Consider the following 25,410-nt stretch of genomic DNA (forward strand, 5'->3'; position numbering starts at 1 on the left):
AGGCAGGGAAGGTGTGCTTTGCTTTGCCGAAAATAATGTACACTGGACAACCAGAGGGTGTGGTGATGAAACAGAGGGTGGCATGGGTGGGCCAGAGGGTGGCATGAGTAGTCAGAGAGTGGCAGTGGTGACAGAGAGTGGCAGTGATGAAGAAGAGTGTCCCAAACAGGCTGGACACGTAGAAACAACAAGTTCGCGAAACTTGCGACCCGACAGGTAAGTTCGCAATTTGCGAAAGTGTACAAAACCCTCGCGAACTGGCAGAAACACGGGCGAACACAAAAAAAAATCCGCAAATTCGCGGGAATTCGCAGATTTTGCGGATTGCGAATCCGCAAAATTCGCGAACGCGAGATCCGCAAAATTCGCTCATGCTTAGGCGCCATATAGCGTGTTCCCCCTCCCCCCATTGGGTGTCCTCTGAGGCGCTCCTCTGATCAGACGTCAAAGCGAGAAACGCAAAAGTTTCGGCCCTGGCCCCACAAAAGTGTCTGACACGCCTCTTGGCTACTCAGACAAGCCAGAACTGGTTATCTGGCTGACAGGGCCTTTCCTCTAGGCATCCCTCCCTGCCTAGGCTCATTGTATACCTTCTCTGGCCGTTAGCAGGCTCCATGGGCCAAGGACTCTCTCCTTTTACACACACCTGTCTTGATGACTGCTACTCTGGAGCTGCGATGGCCTTGTGGGGGGTCAGTCCCAGCCGGACAGCCTCAGCTTCAGGAAGCTGCTGAAAAAAAGTCACCTCTTCCAGCGGTGCCTGAACCGACTGTACCTCTAACACATCTGTTTCAACTTTTCCTTCTTTTTATAAGGCCTTCCTGCTACATTCTATGGTCTTAGAAATCTCGTCCTTCATTATATGTACCTTGTTACTTGTGATACAGTCTTAGACCAAGCATGTATATCTGCACTATGTAAAACATGAAATATTTATTCCACCATTTATATCAACATCACAAAAAAGGAAAAACACAAATAGTGCAACTTTTCAAATCTCACAACAGTTTTTTTCATTTTGATTCATAGTGAAAGTTTCACTCTAGCATAAGTTCACACGGAAGGTCTCCTCCCCCACGCCCCGTGACCAAAAAAGGTAAAAGCGAGAGATTACTGAGTTTCAGAAAGGCTGCTGTTTACTTTGAACTACTGTAAAGCCTGTTTTTTTATTTACTAAAGGAATTACACGTGCAATTATTTCAGATTACCACTTTCATTGGAACAAGCGTTTAAAAGTTGTAAAACATAAATAATCTATAACTAGACATGATAAAAAAAATGCAAACATGTTGCCAAGTTCCTCTCACTGATTGGTGAAGAAAATGAACCCATCGTCATGGGTCTGGAATCAATACCCATGCAGGCTTTAACAAGACGAGGCAAAGTTCTTCAAGGAGCCTTTAAAAACATGGCTGCTGACAGGAATAGTCCCTTGCTGGGGTCTTGCCATAGAGTAGCTGCCATAGATGTCAAGCCATCATTCTTTTTAATTCTGTTCTTGAACCCTAGAAAGCTCTTCGTCCTTTCCGCTTGGTGGCCAACATGTCCAGCCCATCTCCAGTTGTTACATTTTTTTTGATTCTTTGTCGCCAGGTTGGTGTTTGCCATCTGAGATTCTTCACAGATTAGTTCAGTTGTCTGGTCACTCGGTGACGTTGGCATAGTTTGATGATTCTTTCTTCATACCTGTAATTGAGGGACAAAAACACAGCTGTCTTACTTCTCTCTACACTCTCTCATGGAGCCTGGCACGGAATCTAAAGTGCATTGGACGCCCTATTAAAGAAAACATAGGTATTGGCGTGCAATGCCAGGTGTACACACAGCTATAAGAACCAATCCTCCAAACAGTGGTGCCCGATCCTATAGGTGTAGGAGATACAGGAAAGGACCGCAACCCAACCAGTAAGAGTTACACAGTGTGATGACAGCTGAACTTCTTTCACTCCATGTAACAGGAGCACTTCTTTCTGGCAGAGAATATACATAACTGCTGACCCTGACTACCTTCAACTAAACCCTCACCACACTTGCATTCTACACACAGGCAGACAAATTCTGCCTCCCCACTCACAAAGAACTCAGCCCAACAGTCAATATTAGACCACTTTGGCTCAACCACCCACATACTATCTACAGCAACACAACATGAGCCATACACTCCAATTTTTTACATTTTTCCATCTGCTATTTAGAAGCTTTGCCAAACCCTTAATCTGAAGTAGTTGCTGACGTGCACTCTGTAACCACAACTGTGACAGAAGTTTAATGCTCAGTAAATCCTCTGGTTCAGCCGACGTCTGCCTCCCATAATGCACTTCCCTTAGCACTTGCTGTTCCTCCACAAAATCTCTCAACTCCCTTGTGCTGGCTTTCTTATTGACATGTTTCCATTTGTCCCAAAAACACACCCATCATCGGCACAAAATATATGATAAATTCACATGGCAGTTAGCACATAATATTTTGTGTGGTCGTATAATTAAGTACAACTTTGCACTGTCTCTTAAGCCAAGATACCCCCACTTTCATTGTTTGCATAGACTCCATTAAAAAGTCATTAGTTCCTTCAACCTGAGGATTACACTGTCGATTGTATAATACATACTGCCAATTTGTGCTAAAACCATGTATTCGTCGAGAAAAATAATAGAATCTATTACAGGTTACAGTTTGCAAACAAAGACCTTTCCCGCTACTAACTTGTTTAAAATACTTATCATTCTTTTTGTGGTGGAAAGTTTGGAAACCACAAGAAATTGTATTTTCTTCCTTTGAGTACTAACAACTAATCCAGATAACTTTACATCTAACTCCTTCAGTTATACCACTAAACGTTTGGAGAAGCAGACCCTAGATTTTTGACATAGTGTTTCTGGTAGCAGTGTCAATATCATCAGTCTAATGCTTGTTACAAAAGATGTGTCTTCAATAAGTCTCAAAACAGAGGGTTGCATGAGAACATCCACCTCATGATCCATACTGAAATACTATTTTAGAGAGGATAACGTTCAAAACACTTTGCTTGGCACATAGAGGGTTTAACTTTAAAGGTATTTACTCTATGGTCTGACACAGGACGGCTCCTGAAAGTGCCCAAAATTAAAAAATCCAGGTGGGATGGAAGGTCTTTTTCGCATTAGTTCTTAAACTTTAGACTTCTCTACCCATAGAGTTAAAATGTCTAGACAAGCTTTGTATCAGAAAAATACTTAAGGCATGGCTCTTCCCCATTATTATACTCCCTGCAGTCATTCCCCCTTGGTGCTCTGCTAATTTCTCTCCAGCGCTGAGAAGCCTTAGGGTAGCCATGCGCTTTACAAATCTGCATAATAATAATAATAATAATAATAATAATAATAATAATAATAATAACAAGAACCTCGACTTTTTCTTAGTGCACCTACAATAATCAGCAGACTATACCTTCCAGCCATCAAGTCTGCCCTGTAAACATAATCATTAAAGGCAGAGTCATTTGTTCAACCTAGATCATAGTTTGTGAACCATTTCTCCATGGTCAGTGTTCAACACAGTTAAGGCCAGCTTTCAACAAACTTTGATCCCAACAGAAAAGTTTCAATCCTCTACGCCGCCCATATATCAGCTTTCATTCTGTGTTCAATGGCAAAACTTGTATGATTCCTGCTCTGGTGCATACCCTTTGGTTCTTTAATTTTTCCATCATCTTGTGAAACACAGCACCCAAGCACTGTTAACAGCTCTAACAGATTTCTTTCGTCAAAAGAGTATATATCTAGAAACAGGTGAGATGTTCCTTCATGCATTTCCATCCACTTGGACATGAGCCATTTTGGAGAACATGCATACTGCTCTGCTCTTCACTTAGAGGGTGATCGTGTGTACTGAGATTTAAGCAGTATTGTTATTTCGCCCTGGGGTCTCAGTGCTGACTCCTAACCTATGAAATACCCTTTCATTGTCTCTGTGCCTCACCTTTAACCATGTCCGCTTTTGTAAAGGTCTTTAAATCTGCCGGGTTGCTACCTTCGGCTTGAAGTATGCGCTCCTGTCTTATATTGCTTTATGTTATGTAACTTATTTTGTGCACACACTGCACATTGTCCTACATTGCCTACTAAGGCCTCCTTTATTTTTGGGCCTAAGAATACGTTATTTACAACTTTTTGAGCCTATTTCATTCCTGGATGTCCTGACCAAGGGGTTTCTTTGCATTGCTTCAACACTTCCTCTTGTAATCATTTTTGCTGGTAGAACTATTTTGTTTTCCGGAAATAAAACTTATTTTCTTTCTTTCTCTTAGTTGCATTTTCTTCAAGTCACTCTATTTCTTTTACAGTCTGCTTTATATGAAAGAGCAGTGTCTGAGCTAGAGAACCTTGCTAGGTGGACAAAATAGTTGGTGGTGAATTCCCAACAGGCTCTGCTTCCTCATGCTCCTGTCGTGCATGCAGGAGTGCTCCGGTCTTTATGGGGCAGATTGGCTCCATTGGAGTCGGAAATTGGGGAGCTGGATTGGAGATACAGGGAGACAGCAGAGCAGCTCTTATTGGGAAATATGCAACAGCACGGGCATACGTAGAAGGAGATATGCCCAGGATACCCCGTGGTAACAGAGCGCGCTACAAAAGTTTTAATAAACATAAACATAAACAAGGAGAACGTCCAGGAGCAACACTTGCAGCACTCCTACACCCTATGTGTGAGGATGACACAATTTTATCATTACGAGACGAACAGGGGCGCCCCTATATATGACTGACCAGATCTCAGAATGGCTTCGCTGGTACTATTCGGACCTATACCCGCCGAGACTCTCGCAGGATGACAGTGCCACAGCCGATTACCTTGCACACCTTGCCATGAAGTGACTTTTGGTAAAACAGAGGGAGCACCTTATGGCCCCATTGCAACCCACTGAGGAATAGTCCCTTGCTGGGGTCTAGCCATAGAGTATCTGCCATAGATGTCAAGTTGGCGGCCCTGAAGGACATACCTATCAGTAAAGCACCAGGCACTGACGGGGTAAGGCCTATCAAGATTTGCTCGTTGCACACCTGATAACTCTATATAAAGAGATGGCCGAGGAGGGCTGCATGCCTCTATTGTTGCACGAGGCACTGTTGGCCACCATACTGAAACCAGGCAAACTGGCCGATTGTTGCGTGTTCTATAGGCCGTTATTACTACTGAATATAGATATAAACATTTTTGCAAATATACTAGCCAACCTGCTGGCAACGTTGCTCCTGGGCGTAGTGGGCCCGGAACAAGCCGGGTTCATACTTGGTCGAACACTATCGTACAATCTTCAAATGCTTTTTGGTGCCATTACACACGTCCACCCAGATGTGCATGCAGTGATGATATTTTTGGAAGATGAGAAAACGTTTGATTCAGTAGAAGGGGGTTTTATGCTTGCGGTTTTGAGGCGCATGGGTGTTAGAGATGTATTTTTACACCTTGTCCGGGTACTTTATACACAGCAGATGGCGCGTTTTCGGGTTAATGGTAAAGTCACCGTTGCCATAGACATCACCAGGGGAACCAGGCAGGGATGTCCTCTGTTGCCATTGTTATATGCCCTGGTGGCGGAACCACTGGCCTGCACGCTCTGAGAATACTATGCTAACAGGGGGCTTTGAATTCCGTGCTATAACTTGATTATCTCTGCGTACGCGGGTGACACTCTTTTATATATGCGCAGCCCTGAGGGTAACTTATCGCCGAACCTCTGGGAGGTAGTGCTATTTGGGTGAACATTCAGGCCTGCACATTAATTGGAATAGGTCCCTAATATTCCCATTTACGGCTGCAATGGCACCGGTGCAACTAGAGTATCCGGTACAGTGGACTACGGACTTAGTTCATTATTTGGGAATACAGGTATCTCCCATTCGTGGGTGGTCATAATGGAATATTATTGCAGGGCAGTGCAGAAGCTCTAGGAGGTGGTAGAGCACTGGTCAAGGCCTCCCCTATCGTGCTGTGCATATATGGTCAGTACTGGGTGGCCGCATGATCCGGAAGACCTACAAACACCAGTGGATTAAGTGAGATGCTGCATCCCCTCTCTTCCTGCCCCGGTCGCTCTTTATGAAGCCTGTCCAGCAAGATAATGTGCTTGACCAGTTGAATGCAACGGTCCACTCTTGGCACCAGGCGGTGGCTCAACAGGCCGGATCCCTTCTATATTCGCCATGTGTTTAGGTAGAGTGGTGTATGTGGTTTCCAGTAGGACAGGAGCTGGGGAGTGGGGAGACGAGTGCACTACTGGGTGTGGATCTGAACACTGTGGAAGACTTTTTCCAGGATGGTGATATGCGTAGATGGGGACAGATTGGCGAGCAGAGCAATGAGCCTTCTGTCTTGGCTCAATTTCACTATTTCAGGGCTCACCATCCAAAGCGCGCCCTGCTTGGGGAGGACCTCAGCCTTCAGAACTGCCGGCATTAACATTTCTGATGCAAACTGCCAAACTGCAGCGACTTATAACAAAGCTTTATGCTTTCGTCAAAAAGGCGTGCAGGCCGGGTGGGTCACGAAAGGTAACATTAGAACCCGGCAAAGGGAACTAGGTATCACTCTCAGTGACAAGCAGTGGGCATATTGCTAGTCTTTTGCGAAATCAGTGAGATTTTAAATAGTCGACATCAGTTACCACATTTCAAATATCTCAATAAGGTGTATTATACTCCAGATCGTCTATTCAGATATGGATTGCGCAACAGCACTTGTACCCATTGTGGGGCAGAAGATGCAGAGTTGACCCATGTGACTTGGTTTTGCCCAGGTGTACAACAGTTCTGGCAGGTGGAGCTGGAGGAGATTACGGGTGAGCGTATGGAGGTGACCCCTTTGCTCGTGTTGTTGGTTTACGACAGAGATGATCATGTTCCGATGGCTAGTCAGCACCTAGTGGCCATTGGCATGTATCTTGCAAGGCGTAGAATAGCACAGAGATGGGCTCGAGGCCCACTCTCGACTCTGAAAGATCGCCATGTAGATATGGCATAATGTAAGTAAAACACAATCAGATATCTATCGCAATTTGTTACCGATTTGCAGCCGTCCAAAGGCTATCTGGGGGCCCTATCAGGCTTTCTTGGCCCGGGCTAGGGAAGAAGCAGGTCCCACAGTGAACAAACAAACTTGAGGTTGAATCCCTAGCAGCAGGGGAAACACTAAAAAAGCAGTCAAATCAACAATCAACGTGGCTGTATTAATCACCTTGCTGTTTAATAAAGGCGTTTTTGAATACTTGAAAACAGGGGACATCCTATGCTTCCAAGAAGTATGAGCTATTTCAACCACCTCCATTCTATGGTACCCTGCAATCCACACAGCAGCACAGAAGAAGAACTTGTTTGGGAGACCTACTAGAGGCCTTTCCATCTTTGTGAAGCTTGACCTGTGGCTAAATACAAAGGAATTAAAAAACCTGATGCATGAATAACAAGCCCTTGAACAGGAGGGGGCACCATAAAGGCCGTCACTTGCCATTACTGAGCAATAGACAGTGATGCCATCAGACCTCTGACAGCGCTGAGAGACTGCTAGACAGAAGACCTATGCAGACCCTTAGAGGACAAGGACTGGGAGAACATAATGGATAGGACGCTCAAGGTCTCAAGAAATGCCCGCTTTAGACTGATCAGTTTTTACATTCTACACCGGGCATACCTCACCCCAAATCGTATAAACCGTTACTTCCATTGGGAAGATGCGGACTGCCTGAGATGTGGAGAGGTGGGAGCGGACCTTCCACATATGTTATGGCTCTGCCAGTATCTGACTCCTTATTTGCAGGCAGTGACAAATAAAACAGATAGAGTTATCGACCGAGAGGTCACGTGCGCACCGGCACACTGTCTTCTCAACCTATTCCCCCACTCGGCTAAAACAAAGGTCCCCTACAAATTTCAGGACTTGGCTTTCATTCTAGCCAAGTGGGAAATTACTAGTCAATGGAAAGCACCAGAGGGGCCGACATAGCTAGGTGGAAACAGGAATTGGAGAAAAGGGTGGGCTTTGAGGGCAGGATCCTGCTTAGGAATGCACAAAAGGAACTAGGCAAAATGGAGAGGGTCAGGGCATGGGAGGCACTAGCAGAGACCATGAGACACGAGGACCAGGAGTCTGGAAGTACAACACCGGGGACACAACCCCAACAGGGAAGCCCAATACATTACGAGCCAGAAAGGGCCAGAGAGCAGGGACCACCAGTGGAAAAATTCTAAGATTAACCGGGGGAGACCAGAGGGGGTTCAAAGATGAAGACCACCAAAGGGAGAGAGGGATATCACCATAGTAACCAATAATGTATACATAGACTGACACACAGCGACCTGCAGTGGGGACACGGGGGGGGGGGGGTTGTGGGGTTTTTTTGTCGCAGGAACAGCTGCATGATATATAGTTAATGCATTAAACAAAATGAATAATGGTCGAAAGGCAACACAAAATATGTAGGTAACTGGACACATGTTATTAAGCAAATGGAAATAAAATCTGTTTACAAAATCACTGCCCTGAACACAGATACCTGGGTTCGGATTAAGATAAATCACATTCATGACACATCAGAAAATTTACACAAACAAAGGCCTGAAACAGGGATGTGTTATTGCCCCCATGCTGTTTAATCTGTGTACAGCAGATTTAGGCTCTAAACTGATGAAAGAAAATCTCTTTCCACCAAAGTTAGGGCCCATAAAAATACCCATTATACAGGACACGGATGACCTGGTGATACTGGATCACACAGACATAAGGAGAGAAAAGGGCATTCTACACATCTATAATACTACCAACTCTCTGGTCGCAAACGCCATTAAAAACAAGTTCTGATCTTTTGACAAAAGGTCACAAAACACCACTTATCGTGACACCTGGGCCACTTAATAATAGCCACGACTTGTAAATATAACTATCTTGGTGTTTGGCTGTCCTAAGCAAAGGCCTTTGAAGAAAAAGATGCAAAACCATTGTTTGCCCTAACCAAACTTCACCTCAACAGCCCTATAACTACATTAAACTTTAGCATAGAATGCTTCAGCAACCCAGCTGTCACACCGCAGCACATGAAGGGCACCCTAAAGAAACACTGTCCCCTGTACTTTGGAATCCACAGGACACCTAGTATCCTGCTGCCCTGTGTTGATTCCCCAAAGGCGAATCCTCTTAGGGCCCCTGTTCTTGCAGAAGTGGATAAGAGCGTGCACAGAAACCATGGTTTATGTTCCCTCGTCTAACGTCCCCAGGGAACTAGCAAGCATTGGCAAGTTATTTGCAACAGTCGGAAGGATACTGAGGGACCATAGCCCACGCGTGGGTCTACACCACCAGGTTGCAGCAACTACTAACTTGCATAAACTCAAACATACAGCCTGCAGACCTGAGGATCTTATTCTTGGCACATATTGGCACGTGCATGCATCGCATGTTGTGTTCTGCGTTAGTGGAGCACTCCTTGTCAAGCTCACACTGGACTGGTTCAACAGCCTCTAAATTGCTCCTTTTATAGGCTGGCCGTTCTTAACCGGCTCTTATGAGATGCATGCATTGGTCCGTCTTTAAGGCACTTTGAAATATATTTGCACTCACTACTTGCACACTGCACCCCGGGCCCGCACCATCCCATTTGTATGGCACTTTGCACTTGAAAGATGTCTGCATTGCTTGTTGCGTCCTGGGCCAGTAGACCCCTCCCTGCCAGGACTAGATTACAAAATTGTTTTTACTGTGTTCTGCGTTCAAATAGTTTTTTTTGATGAGTCACACGCATTGGTGCATTGCATGTTGTACTTTGAAACACTCTTGCACTTACTTTCTCTGTATGCTGCTCTTTTGTGTGTTATGCACAAGCTTTATGCCACCTAAGCCACATGACAAGAGACTATGTCTTTTGACTTCGATGCAAGTGCCCCCAAAGCAGCTGGTATTGAACATTGCACTCTCATTTGCTGACATAAAGCGTCCATCAAAGAGCAAACCATATTCCACGCCCTCCGTTCAATTTCTGGATCTCAAAGGATTTTAAAGGATGTATGGTCTGCCCCCTGGATTGTAAGGATTTGCGGTACAATAATAACAATCCACCTTTGTAAAGGGGGAACAATTACCGATTAGGGTCTCTGGGCCTTTGGGAATATTAAGCAAGCTCATGGTGCTGGGCTAATCTGCCACCGGCGCCGAGGATCGAACCGTGATCCCCAGATTCCGAGTCAGTCGCCCTGGCCACGGCGCCACACCTCTTCCCAGTCATATTAACTTGTGGATTTTGATGGACTTATTGTCTGCTCTTATGTCATATGATAGAGTTGTAAAGATTTTAATTAATCATACAATAAACATTCATATCCTTCATAGGGAAGAAGCAGCGACTGGTGAGGGGAAGCGTGGACCGGGCTGGGGCGGTACAGATCGGCAGAGGTGGTGTCTACCGACAGACTGGATCAGAGGAAATGTTGGTGGGTCTCCTCTCTAGGGGAGCTGCATTTACCCTGGAATTAGTGTAACCAGAACCATAAGACCTCCTTGGGATGCTCTGTATCCTGTCAACCTACTGGTAGCCCTGAATGCCTGATTTTTGCAACTCACTTTTTTGTACTTCACGACTCTGTTTGGTCTGTGGAATGCCAATTACACACCTGTCATTATTTTATGTATGGGTGTTTGAAATTCAAAATAAAGTACTAAAAGAAAAACACTGCTTAAGCACTAGAGGGATCTCAACTATTCACCAATCTGGGTGTTTTATTGAGCAGTTAATGTTTGGGTCTCACAATCTGTCACAAACCTGGCTGGATGAATGAGACTGTGGCTCTGATACTGAAGCGAACCCATCACTCTTGTATCTAAAGGGAAGCGGAAGTGAGAGATGGTGCAAATCTGCAATAGAAACTCTCCAGTTGGCCCCACCGCTAGCTTTTATGTTGGGGTTCATCCAGTGAACCCCTCCCTCAGGGCTCATGTTACTTACCCATCGGCTTCTCATAGTAAATAAGAACAACAAAACTCTAAAGACCATTTATCAATGCATTAGATCACATCTCACACTTCTGTGATGTTCCTGGGAAGGGGCAGATGCCAACCCCAGAGTCCAGCAACACTCCCCAAGCCGCACCAGCAGTGGTCACACATGCAGAACGCCAACAGGACCAGTAGTTAACATACAAAGCACAGTTCAGACAAGTAATGGGTACCAAGGTGGGAAAAAAGGAAAGGCCTGGGATAGAGGCAAGATAAGTACAACGAAAGTGCAACACAATGCCAAACAGTGAACGAGCCATCTGCAGCGGGAAACCTCACATGCGAATGAAGTTGCAAGGCAACTTCCACCTTCCTGACTCTACTTAAACTAACCCAGAAGGGCTGACCAAGCTGCTTCTGTGCTCCTATTGGTCCTCCACCAGTCTCTGACCTGGCTCCACTTCCTGTTCTGTCTCACAGCCCCCACTGGCCCAGTCTCTACCTTCACCATCCTTCTTTCAGTTCTGATTTTCTCTGTACCCTATTCTCCTGTTATTTCCCTCATATCGTGTCCTTCATTAAACAAGCTTTTGCCTCAAATTCTAGACACATACAGAGGCAGCAGATCAAGATCCAAAAAGTATATTCTTGGCAGGTAGTTTTTTTTCCAGGAGCACTACATACTGCTTTACCGAGCAGTATGCTGATGCTAAATCAAGGATAGAAAAAAACTCTGAACTTCTCTCATAAATACAGGAAAGGAAATCTTTCCACCCATGTTTTATGCTTCACACCCCGCAAATCCTTGCACAATCTCATATCTCCCAAATTTGTTATGGCAATGTTTGTTGAAGAAAGCCACAATGAAACTGTAACAGGCTATGCAATTTCCAGATCGCACAATTTCACTCATTTGTTTACCACCTTCTGCCTCACTATTAAGGGCACATTTCTCACATTGTCTTAATTGGCACAAACCCTGATTTATTGAAGAATCCCTTCAATTCTGAACACTTCTTTTAATACTTGCTGCATCCCACGGACTAGTACAAGTCGCATGGTCAGTCATTTCGGCCTGAGGGTTGTCATGTAAAGATGTGGTGAGCTTTAGATTCAATATGTGTCTGCTTAGTCAGACTGTACTAGATGAGTTGGATTGACCCTTTATGTCCTTTTCTGGTGAGAAATAGCTGTGGAATGGATCACTCTAAGACTGTTGTAATTTGCACGCTTGCAACTAGCAATCGTACAAGGCCCTTTCCAAGCATTCATCACTTGAGTGACTTCAGGCATTCGTACAAAGCGACTAGCACACTACTCTGTATAACAACTGCCCCACCACTCTACTTCATACTACAAATATCCAGAGAGTAAATATGTGGGTGCCTCACAAGGATTTAATGTTCAAATACTGGTTAAAGGGATGGGGAGGATGTACTCACCTTTTACAACACAAAAGCTAACAATCAAGATCAGCATAAGAACTTTGGCACCTAGGAGGGCCCCCAGCGACGCGTGAACTCCGTAGGATGTGCCTTCGATATCAGGACCTGCGTATACAAAGGACAGTGAGATCTGTCAGAAATGGTCAGTCTTCCACCAAATGCAGATCTATGGATCAAGGAGCTGCAGTAAGAAACGTAAACATGCCCTTTATCAACAATACTACAAATGCCTGCACTAGGGGCGCAGGACCTTTCTCTGGGTCACCTTCATATTCTCAAATCCACCCATGCCGGCAGCTCTCCTTCCTGAAGTTCCCTTTTCCAATCTACTGAGTGGGAGAGTCTGTTTGCTTCTCACCAGGCCTGGTGGGTTTGTCAATGGGACAGTAACAGCACCTCTCAGTTGGGCATATCTACTTCTAATAGCACAGCAATTGCATTTCCTAGCAGGGGGCTGCTTTACTGGAAACAAACAGTGATATCACTTCTATGCAGGGCCACTATCCTTTAAATGGAAAGGACTAGCGCCTTGAAGCAGGCCAACAATACTTTTAATGGACAGATACTGAAAGTTTAATGGGGAAGTTGCATCATTCTCAGGAGACCTGCTATCATTTAATGGGTATGCTGGATCACTTTCTAGCAGCCTGCTGGATTTATAATGGGGTAGTTACACCACTTCCCAGCATGTTTGCTGTAGATTTAAAACACCCCTCTCATTAGGTATGCTATACTTTACAAGGGACCCTTGCATAATTTTTTAGCAGACCTGCTGTATTTTTTATATGATGGCGCCAGAACTCCCCACGCATTCGTAGGTATACTAATCTTTTCATGGAACAGTTTAATCACTGCTTTGCAGCTTTCCATATTTATAAGGGGACAGCGGCGCCGCTTCCTAGCAGAACTACTCTACTTTTATGGAACAATCAACCCTCAGCAGGTCAGCTGTCCCTTCCATGGAATAGTACTGCCATTTCTCAGCAGGTTTATTATACCATTTTTGATAAGGATCAATATACTCCATGGATGTCTGTACCTTTGAGGGGAAAGCGAAGCTGATTAAGTGACTTTTTTACACTTGTGTGCACACAGAGTGTGGGGTTTGTGGTATAAAATTATCTCTAGCAACAGATCTATACTCAGGACGCACCTGCAGTAAATGTGGGAGGAGTTTTAGGAGTTCCTTAAGAATCTGGGAACTAGGTCAGCAAGCCACTTGGGTGGTAGAGGACTCGCCTCTGCCTGCCACGCAGTGACCCACCCACCCTACCCAGACATCCCCGCCTATTGATGGGGGTTTTTCATTGAAAGTTCTCCTGCTGACATACTGGAGCACTTTTCCTGAAATAGCTTATTGCTGGCCACCATACTATGTCATGCCAGCTTGCTGGAACATCCAACTTGCAAAGTCTGAGTTTGTTTCTGAAAAACAAAATGTCAGTCAGTTCCTGAAAAAACAAAACTCCAGTCACCCTGATGTGCTGGGAGTCTTCTCGTTGCAAGTTGGGATACTGCCTGGGACCACTGTGCCGGGCACGGTGTATCCAAGCAGCAAAAACAGCTTTTGCTGTCCCACGCTAAAAAAGCTGGCTCTTCTAGTGCTAAAAAGTCATTGCAAGGTGTTTCTGATGCCAAAGCCTCATGAGAATTGCCTTTCAGAAAGACAGTGGTTCCCCTTCTCCTTTTGAGGTTAGAGACCCAAGAGGATAGGGCATCTGACAACTTTTTAAATGCCCGGTTACTACCCACCTGTAAATGAGCATCTTAGGTTTTTGTAGGTAAGAAACCTCAGTGTATCAGAACCCTGCAGGTGATAGGTTCAAATCTCTGTGGTTTCAACTTATGCTTCTATCCTTTGGAGTTTAGCAAAATGTGTGCCATGGAGTTGGGCAATAACAACTCCTGTTAACCGCTTAAAGTGGCAATGGTGTGTGATATGTACACAGTCAATAATAAGATTGCCCTCCACACCATGATCAATAATAACATTGCATTTATCGCCCACCTGTGATGATGAGGGTAATATTCTGAACAAATGTGCTGTTCCCAACAACGTCTGATTCGAAGCAGATGTACCTCCCCGCGTCCCCCAGTCGCAGGGCCTGCACCTGCAGTGTGGCGTTGTCCAGCATCTCCACTCGGGTCTGCCTGGTGCCACTCGCTCGGTAGATCCGTCCACCGGCGAGCCAGGCTGCCAATGGGTGCATCTCTCCAGAAGGAGCCAGGAAGTGCCACTGAGTGGGAGGCCGGTCGTTGGCAGGAGACGCAATATTTGGAGAGTCAGATGATGGTTCTATCTGGGGTGGCTTCCACTTACAGGGGAGAAGAAGTGACTCTCCTAAGCTGGAGTACACAATCCTTTCAGGGTCTGAAATGCGGAAGGAAACAACAGTAGGTAAGTGACAAGTCTGTCAACATTTGTGAACATCTCAAAGACCACACTGACCTGCAGGGACATCAAACTCAAGCTGTGTGTTATCAGTGCCTCTTTGACTTGTTCCTACCTAGCAACAGGCCATGGATTAGGACAAATTCAGAGCTTAATTTGTAAAAGCATTTTAGGGATCTGCTAAATCCATTTGCTCGATCCTTCCTTATTTCTTGATTAGGGTGACCAGATTTTCAGAAGCAAAAACCGAGACAGGTCAGACATAAAAGTAGAACTAAAGCCTTTGGTGTTACTTTAATTTCTGGCCTTTCCCGTTGTTTTCGTAACCTTGCAAATGTGTCTGTGTACAGTGTGTATGTATATGTATGTATGTATGTGTATAAATATATATATATATATATTTATATATATTTATATATATACCTGTCATTTCGTCAATTACACAACAAAACAGAGCAGACTGCAATGCAGTTTATTTTTGCTTTATTCCTTGTCACACATGACACGTTTCGGTCTTCTCAGCGACCTTGATCGCATGCTTCTTTTCCGAACGTATCGAGGACTGACCTTTATTTTCTGGAGTCAAGCTAATATTGAAGAAAAACTCCTGACAACATTGTATAGATCGTTTTTCTGATACTTTGGACCACAATTAAATTAATTACATTATACACATTGATTCATGTCGAGAGGAAATTTCATCTCCCAAACAAAAACTTACTATAATTAACAAGTACAAGCATATTGCACAGACCTATTAAAAGTGCATAAAGTGCATTGAATTAAGCAAAAATCTTTACCCTAACCTCCTTATTTTTCACAGAGCAACCTTATAAAAAATGGCAGTACCATCATGATTATGGGCAAGTGCCCGTTGCATGCATTGGTTCAAATTCCTGGTAATCAATTTGCTTTCATTCCTTGTATATCTCAATTGCCATTAAGAAAATTCAACCTAATTAATCATATAAACTACATTACTTATCTGGCCAAGTGCCCCTTACTAAATGGGATTCATTTCCATCCAGTCCTTAGTTCACTTTCTGTTATACCATCTTTCAATGTTGTCACACAAAATGTATAGTTCGGCTTAGCAGGGATTTTGTTCATTATATATTAAGTACTCCTAAGTGCCACAGAGCAAACATTACAGTTCTCCACCTCCCCAATTTACAAACAAGAATGAAATTCCTCATTGTGATTCCAACCATTGGGTGCTTTACTATCTGGTGCCAGGATGCATCTGGTCTCTAGCTCCCGAAGTTTCCTAATGCGGTCACTACCTCTCCTGTCAGCTGGCACTGCATTTTGGGCTGGACTGTTCCCATGCGGCACAGGGTCAAGACTGATTTGCATATGGCCATGTCTTAACTGGGGTGGCTTGGTGAGCAAAATAACGATGGATTAAACCCAGATCTGTGACTGGGGGTGAATGTTTTGCTATTGTGCAGCATTCCGTTCATCATCTTGTGTGTTTTGCTGTTCACCCTATGTGGGAAGGGTATGCCCAGACGTGGGTCCCTTGCTCACTAAGCCACTGGAGTCAGGTTATCCTGGCTGAAGACGGCTGATAGCCAGAAACCGGTCATAGGATGCTTGATTCCGGTCCAGGAAAGACATGGCTTGGCAGTTCAGGCTGGACTGTTCCAATGAGGCACATGGTCAAGACTGATTTGCATATGGCCATGTCTGAACTGGGGTTGCTTGGTGAGCAAAATAACGATGGATTACACCCAGATCTGTGACTGGGGGTGAATGTTTTGCTATTGTGCAGCATTCCGTTCATCATCTTGTGTGTTTTGCTGTTCACCCTGGTTTCTGGCGGAGGAGGCTTCGTGCGGTGCGGATATACGGCCCAAATTGCGGTCTTTACGAGGGGACTGACTGTGGAGCAATTTCAACATATATAAAGGACTCCCCTCGTACATTGAAACTATGGTGTAAAACATGCCAGCTGACCGTCGAAGCCCTAAGCCTCCCCCTGACCACAACCTTCTGTGAATAAGCTGCGAATCTGTGCTCTTCACAAATATTTAACAAGTTTCTCAAACGTAAAAAAAGTTACTTACTGGCGGCATAGGACGTCCTGTCCCCTGATATGCACTGAAGACGTTTTTGGTGTTTCTATTGCTGTGTGATGCGACTGATCCCTTGGTATCTGCACAGTCATGATGAAAAAGGTCCTGATGAAGGCGGCTTAATGCTGCCGAAACGCGCGTAGACCTGCTGCGGGAGCCTTAAGTCACATCTTGGCCCATTTTTTAGCATTGTCATCTTGCTAAATATTAATTCAGTTCCTTTCACCATCCTAGTTTGTAGTTTGAGTGTGGTATGATTGTTAGCACGTGAGTGTGTTGAGAGATATGGGTGTTACCAAGGGGTATTACTAAATAATTCTGTATGTTGTATGTTTTATATTTTTTTGTTGCAGATATTTATGACTCAACTGTACCTGTCTTGAAATTTTTGATATGAATTGAAAAATGTTTGTCTTGTGATTTCTGATTGATAACAGATCTTATATGAACTAAAAGAGAAAAAGAGAAAAAATAAATTTGTATATGTTTTGAATAATTTCAGTATTTTATCTATCTTTTGTCACCTGGTTTGGATATTTATAAACATAATTGTGTAATTGAATTAGAAGGCCACTGCAGGAACGTCTTTACATTACAACATTCCGTCCATCATCTTGTGTGTTTTGCTGTTCACCCTATGTGGGAAGGGTATGCCCAGACATGGGTCCTTTGCTCACTAAGCCACTGGAGTCAAGCTAATACTTTGTGATAGACGCCGTGAGAACATCTAAAAAGGGTGGTGATTATGAGAAAAAACTAAGACAGTTGGAGTCATTATATATTGTCAGATTAAACAGTAAAATCCCGGGAGGTCTGAACATGGGGGAAGATTTAAGTAACTTTCTCTGAATATGCCAAGTATCATCTACGTTACAAATATGGGGTTTTTCAGTATTAACCAACAAAAGTTCTAGACATGAATAATCAGCAACTCCTCATATAGCATCAATAAAGAAAAGCTATTAACTCCTGAACCACTTTTGTCAAACTGTAAAGCAAATTAGGATGTGATTTAACATCCTAAGAATAAGGTTTTTAAACACAACAAACATTTTGTTAGAAAGATTTATTATTTTTTATGTTTCTTTTTATTCATCCCTTCACTACCCAATTTGCCCAAATGAAATCAATTATGGGCTCAGACTCACTTCCTCACTGTTTTTCAATTTTAATTTCATTTTCATTTTCATTTTTTCCGTCTCTACCAGTAGCAATGAACTGTGACTATTTCGAAAAATATGTACTATACAAAACAATTGAAAAATTCCATTGACACATGTAGCAGGCACAAAAGCATTTGTGCAAACACGAATTATACAGTTTATCCAATAGCGAGGATTTAGTGTGTTAAATTGTATGACTGACAAGATCTTTTAGATATGTGATATTTTTGTCCAACATTGTCATTTGCTATAATAAATCCTTTAGGGTTAAATATATGATGATTAGCTCTGTCAACATTGCGTATTTGCACAGGGAATACCTAGCGTATTTGCACAGCCAAATAGCTTATTTGCACAGAACGCATAATAATGCACGTTGTCACTTTATTGTTGATAAACAAAAATCTGCACGTTTTAATATGCACTTGCACATTAAATTGTTGACATTCATAAATAATGGATCACATGCATACTGTCTTTATAAAAAAGAAAAGAATATGCAATGTTTGGATAATGTTTTAAACGAATATTTGCACTTGGAAACAACCACATACATTAGTGATATGTTTTAATAATATCTTGACTAGGCAAATATGGCCACCATACACGATGTCATTTCAAGGCGTGTGTTGATGTAAGTCCTTTTACTGTGTCAATGAAGTGCATTTGAGCGCGCTTTTTCAAAACTGTATTGTGCTATTTAAGTGTAAGTTGGTCTAATTGCTGCTAACAGTGAGCAAGGGCGTTCACGCCCGAAACGCGTCTGTTTGACGTTCTTTTTTTTGCACCCTGCACTTTATGCTGGGAAAATCAAAAATAAGAACATCTGAAGACTGGCTTTGGACTATGGATTGGATGTCTGCGTACTGGGGAACGTGCATTGGATGCCCTGTTGCACGGTGAACCGGTTGGAGAAGTATAGATACAGGACATGGCCGGTTCCTGTTTGCGCAGACCCCTTTCCGTGTAAGTTGGCTGGCAGAAGAAACGGACCAACGAGGAAATGTTGTTTGGAACAAGCAAACCACGTCAGCCCCCTGTGTAAGAGGATTTACACAAAGCGAATTCTCGACGGCCAAGCGTGTTTCTGCGGAAGAGCCCGTTGGAGGACGGAGGAATCCAGCGAGGAACTCGGGATTGTCGGGACAAATCGGCGTGTAACCCCAAGCAGGTTGGAGAGGTGTCCGAGAAGCCAGCGGTAAGGAGAGGCATACGATATTGTGCCATTCCCTTGAACTATTCATAACAAGTGTGCATAACTAATTGGGGTCAAAGAGAGAATGTCAGAAGAGCGGGAACGGGAGGAGGCGTTCGACCAGCTGTTTTTATATTTGCCGAAAGTGAGACAAAGTGGGGATGCAAACAAAGATAAAAATACCGCAATTGATAAAGACAATGATGTCAAAAAACTGTTGAAAGAGTTGGAAAAGCATATGAGGAGCGAATTAACCAAGTGGTGGGAGATCCGTTCACTGGAAAAATATCATGAAGTAGGCAGGGTCCCACGAGGTTTAAGAATTATGTTAGTTCCTAGTTTCGAAAACCCGAACCCCATGCTTCTTAAAGATTGGGCTGAAAGCAATTTGGAAGCCTCTATGAGATTGCTATGCCTTTTGGTCAAATATGCAAAAATTGACCGTAACACGAATAAATGAGGAGCTTGCCAAAGAACAATTTGCAAAAGACAAAGCACTTATTGAACAAACACGCAAAGATATAAAAGACCGTCTAAGCAAACATGAGGGTACAATCAAAACTAGGAAAGTGTACAAATTTGCCCGTGACGAGCAGGACTATAAACTGGGGCAAATATACACGTTTGCACGAAAATATGATCATTTACGCAAACAACGGGCATCAGGAAACAACATGCCCAAACAAGTATCAGTACCACCACAAACTCAATCCACAGCAGTTGGATTAGGCGAATCTATCGTTGCAACATCCAATGAAAGTTTGGTCCCAAGCAGGGAAGACTCTGACGGTGGAGCCCAAAGTGCAGAGGAAGGGGATATGGGCCAACTAACTTTGAGAGAAGAACTAGAGTTTGTGAGGCTACAACGGAAAAGCACTCTACGCTCCAGAAACGTGCAAACAAGCAACGCAGGAATGCAAGGCGGAGGGAGCGTAGGAAGTGCGCCAAGAGGAAGAGGGCGGCAACAGAAGAAAAAGAATGGGGGAACAACAAACAATGAATGATAACACCATCATCAATCTTACAGATGTCGAACTCGACCAGGCGGAGAAACAACTTTTAACTTTGGGACTTTCCTCCTGCCCGGAAAGTAATTTCAACTATGGCAACACCAGAGTGGATGTGTTTAAATTCATCAGAAAATCAAATTGCGCAAATATTATGCGATCAAAGAAGGATCAGGAACAACAACAAAATCTACAACCATGGTCCCTGTCGCAAAAAGGAGTGGATTACAGGCGAAAGATATGCCTTTAATGAAAACCATGCACTCACTACGCAATGATGAGACACCTATCACTAGCACTCAGGTTGTTGCCAAAGATGAAGACATTGAAATAGGGCAAACTGTGGCCAGTTCTTTCAAATTACCATCAACTTTCATCCCCGTAATGCCCAAAGACTCCATTGACACATATGCGGAGTTACTAACTGAGGGCCTGAAAAAATTGAACACCCAAGTCAGAAAACAACAAGGCACAACCAACACCAATATGAGACCTTACAATGATCTGATGAGGAAATTGAAAACCAACCAGGCAGTAATTGTTAAGCAATCTGACAAGGGTGGTAACATCGTTCTTTGGGATAAAAGACAATATATGGAAGAGGCTCACAGACATTTAAATGATGCAGTTTGCTATGCCCAAATTGACTTCAAGACCGCCAAATCCATCCAACAGGCATATCAAAAAGAACTAAATGGGTGGAAGCGTGAAGGTCTCCTTTCTAGGGATGAGATGAAATTTCTCCACAAAGATCATCCAGTACTATCTAACATTTATTTCATCCCTAAAGTTCATAAGGGAGTCAATCCAGTTCCGGGCAGACAAATAGTCTCAGCCATCAACAGCCTATTTGAGAACACCTCTAAGTATATAGACCATTATTTGCAGGAATTCGTCACCGCTCTCCCTGCCTACATCAAGGACTCAACGGAATTTCTCAGAAACATCAACCACTGTGTTTGGTCAGCTGACTATCTATTAATGACTATGGACATTGCTAGTCTTTATACTAGTATTTCACATGCAGATGGCCTAAAAGCTATAAAGTTCTATTTGGACAAAAGACCTGTGGAACTGTATAAGCATAACTCCATGTTAACAACTATGGTGGAACGTTGTCTTAACAATAATGTTTTTCTTTTTGACAACAAGGTCTACAAACAGCTAAGGGTTGTGGCCATGGGGGCATGTTTCTCCCCCAGTTACGCGGGGCTCCATGTGGGCTGGTGGGAGGAACATGTCCTCAGGGTTGAACACTCGGAAGCCTGGAACAAGAACATTGTGAAATATATGAGGTATATACATGATATATTCATCATTTGGAGGGGCAGTATGGAGGATGCAAATCATTTTGTGGAGAAGATCAATGCAAACAACTCTAATCTAGTTTTTACTGCTGAAATCAGTAGGAATAAAATCAGTTTCGTAGATGTGTTGGTAGAAATAGTAAATGACACCCTCACTACAAGTCTTTACAGAGAGAGCACGGCAGGCAATACCATCTTGCATGCACAAAGTTTCCACCCGCAACACACCATTAAGGCAATCCCCTATGGGGAATTCCTTAGAATCCATAGAACTTGCAGCACGGTGGAACTTCGAGACCAACACCAAAATGAAGCTAAGAAACGGTTAGAGTGTAGGGGCTATAAAACTAGTGCGCTTGACAAAGCAAGGATTAAAGCCAACAGCATAGATCGGCACATTTTGTTAGAAGCCTCTACCCCAAATCCCCAGGCGACCGATCCAATGAAGACTAGCAATGATATCAGACTAATTACAGGGTATATTCGCCAAGCACGTCAGATCTCCAGCTTGGTAATAAAACAATGGCCTGTAATCTTAACTGATCCCGTATTGAAAGATATTTTGCCTGATAAACCCACAATAACATATAAAATGGCATTCAGCATGTGCAACAAACTGGTCTCTAGTTCCCCTGAAACACCAAGAAATGATGACTGGTTGTCACCCCGTAAAGGGTTCTTCCGGTGCATCTCTTGTTGCGCATGCCATTTTGGCATAAACACCAGATCATATCTGACCCCTTTTGACTCCAAACCCATCACCATTAAAGCCCACTATACCTGCAGAACAGAACTAGCGGTATATGTGTTAACATGTTCTTGCCCTTTGAGATACGTTGGGAGCACAAATTTACCAGTGTACCAACGTATTCTCCAACATCTTAGAGCGATAGTGAATTGTGACCAGAGCTACCCGGTAGCCCGGCTCTTTGACCAACATCACAATAGGAACTTATCACATCTAAAATACTTTGTGATAGATGCCGTGAGAACATCTAAAAAGGGTGGTGATTATGAGAAAAAACTAAGACAGTTGGAGTCATTATATATTGTCAGATTACACAGTAAAATCCCGGGAGGTCTGAACATGGGGGAAGATTTAAGTAACTTTCTCTGAATATGCCAAGTATCATCTACGTTACAAATATGGGGTTTTTCAGTATTAACCAACAAAAGTTCTAGACATGAATAATCAGCAACTCCTCATATAGCATCAATAAAGAAAAGCTATTAACTCCTGAACCACTTTTGTCAAACTGTAAAGCAAATTAGGATGTGATTTAACATCCTAAGAATAAGGTTTTTAAACACAACAAACATTTTGTTAGAAAGATTTATTATTTTTTATGTTTCTTTTTATTCATCCCTTCACTACCCAATTTGCCCAAATGAAATCAATTATGGGCTCAGACTCACTTCCTCACCGTTTTTCAATTTTAATTTCATTTTAATTTTTTCCGTCTCTACCAGTAGCAATGAACTGTGACTATTTCGAAAAATATGTACTATACAAAACAGTTGAAAAATTCCATTGACACATGTAGCAGGCACAAAAGCATTTGTGCAAACACGAATTATACCGTTTATCCAATAGCGAGGATTTAGTGCGTTAAATTGTATGACTGACAAGATCTTTTAGATATGTGATATTTTTGTCCAACATTGTCATTTGCTATAATAAATCCTTTAGGGTTAAATATATGATGATTAGCTCTGTCAACATTGCGTATTTGCACAGGGAATACCTAGCGTATTTGCACAGCCAAATAGCTTATTTGCACAGAACGCATAATAATGCACGTTGTCACTTTATTGTTGATAAACAAAAATCTGCACGTTTTAATATGAAGACTGGCTTTGGACTATTGATTGGATGTCTGCGTACTGGGGAACGTGCATTGGATGCTCTGTTGCACGGTGATATATACCTGTCATTTCGTCAATTACACAACAAAACGGAGCAGTCTGCAATGCAGTTTATTTTTGCTTTATTCCTTGTCACACATGACACGTTTCGGTCTTCTCAGCGACCTTGATTACATGCTTTTTTCCGAACGTATCAAGGACTGACCTTTATTTTCTGGAGTCAAGCTAATATTGAAGAAAAACTCCTGACAACTTTGTATAGATTGTTTTTCTGATACCTTGGACCACAATCAAATTAATTAAATTATACACATTGATTCATGTCGAGATGAAATTTCATCTCCCAAACAAAAACTTACTATAATTAACAAGTACAAGAATATTGCAAAGACACATTAAAAGTGCATGAAGTGCATTGAATTAAGCACAAATCTTTACCCTAACCTCCTTATTTTTCACAGAGCAACCTTATAAAAAATGGCAGTACCATCATGATTATGGGCAAGTGCCCGTTGCATGCATTGGTTCAAATTCCTGGTAATCAATTTGCTTTCATTCCTTGTATATCTCAATTGCCATTAAGAAAATTCAACCTAATTAATCATATAAACTACATTACTTATCTGGCCAAGTGCCCCTTACTAAATGGGATTCATTTCCATCCAGTCCTTAGTTCACTTTCTGTTATACCATCTTTCAATGTTGTCACACAAAATGTATAGTTCGGCTTAGCAGGGATTTTGTTCATTATATATTAAGTGCTCCTAAGTGCCACAGAGCAAACATTACAGTTCCCCACCTCCCCAATTTACAAACAAAAATGAAAGTCCTCATTGTGATTCCAACCATTGGGTGCTTTACTATCTGGTGCCAGGATGCATCTGGTCTCTAGCTCCCGAAGTTTTCAATGCGGTCACTACCTCTCCTGTCAGCTGGCACTGCATTTTGGGCTGGACTGTTCCCATGAGGCACAGGGTCAAGACTGATTTGCATATGGCCATGTCTTAACTGGGGTGGCTTGGTGAGCAAAATAACAATGGATTAAACCCAGATCTGTGACTGGGGGTGAATGTTTTGCTATTGTGCAGCATTCCGTTCATCATCTTGTGTGTTTTGCTGTTCACCCTATGTGGGAAGGGTATGCCCAGACGTGAGTCCCTTGCTCACTAAGCCACTGGAGTCAAGTTATCCTGGCTGAAGACGGCTGATAGCCAGAAACCGGTCCTAGGATGCTTGATTCCGGTCCAGGAAAGACATGGCTTGGCAGTTCAGGCTGGACTGTTCCCATGAGGCACAGGGTCAAGACTGATTTGCATATGGCCATGTCTGAACTGGGGTTGCTTGGTGAGCAAAATAACGATGGATTAAACCCAAATCTGTGACTGGGGGTGAATGTTTTGCCATTGTGCAACATTCCGTCCATCATCTTGTGTGTTTTGCTGTTCACCCTATGTGGTAAGGGTATGCCCAGACATGGGTCCTTTGCTCACTAAGCCACTGGAGTTAAGCTATCCTGGCTGAAGACGGCTGATAGCCAGAAACCGGTCCTAGGATGCTTGATTCCGGTCCAGGAAAGACATGGCTTGGCAGTTCGGGCTGGACTGTTCCCATGAGGCACAGGGTCAAGACTGATTTGCATATGTCCATGTCTGAACTGGGGTGGCTTGGTGAGCAAAATAACAATGGATTAAACCAAGATCTGTGACTGGGGGTGAATGTTTTTCCATTGTGAAACATTCCGTCCATCATCTTGTGTGTTTTGCTGTACTGCATCAATGACAAAATACCCAACATGTGTTGGGTCTTTTTGGTGCACCATCTCACAGTGTCTGGCTACTGGGTACGAATGATCACCATTAGTTATGGCTCTCATATGCTGTAGGATTCTTTTGTGGACTTGGAGCATAGTGCTGCCACATAATGTAGCCGGCAAGTGCATGTTAGCACATAGACTGCAAACTCAGTTTTGCAATTTTATGACTACATGGTCTTTGTTGTTCT

At 43.2% G+C, this 25,410-nt stretch overlaps 1 protein-coding gene across 1 annotated transcript in view; it reads right to left on the reverse strand.

The window, feature by feature from the left end:
* Positions 1-988: 988 nt before the first annotated feature.
* LOC147717763 (uncharacterized) overlaps positions 989-25,410 on the reverse strand; it is a 77,341-nt gene continuing 52,919 nt past the window's right edge. Inside the window, exons 2-4 of the mRNA XM_086924553.1 lie at positions 14,410-14,772; positions 12,399-12,506; positions 989-1,686 (exon numbers count right to left, since the gene is read on the reverse strand). Of these exons, the coding sequence (XP_086780679.1) occupies positions 1,643-1,686; positions 12,399-12,506; positions 14,410-14,772 (515 nt within the window). The 3' untranslated portion in view covers positions 989-1,642. The remainder of the gene's footprint in view (positions 1,687-12,398; positions 12,507-14,409; positions 14,773-25,410) is intronic.

The sequence above is a fragment of the Lissotriton vulgaris genome, chromosome 5 (assembly GCF_964263255.1).
Source record: "Lissotriton vulgaris chromosome 5, aLisVul1.2, whole genome shotgun sequence".
Classification (NCBI taxonomy): Eukaryota; Metazoa; Chordata; class Amphibia; order Caudata; family Salamandridae; genus Lissotriton; species Lissotriton vulgaris.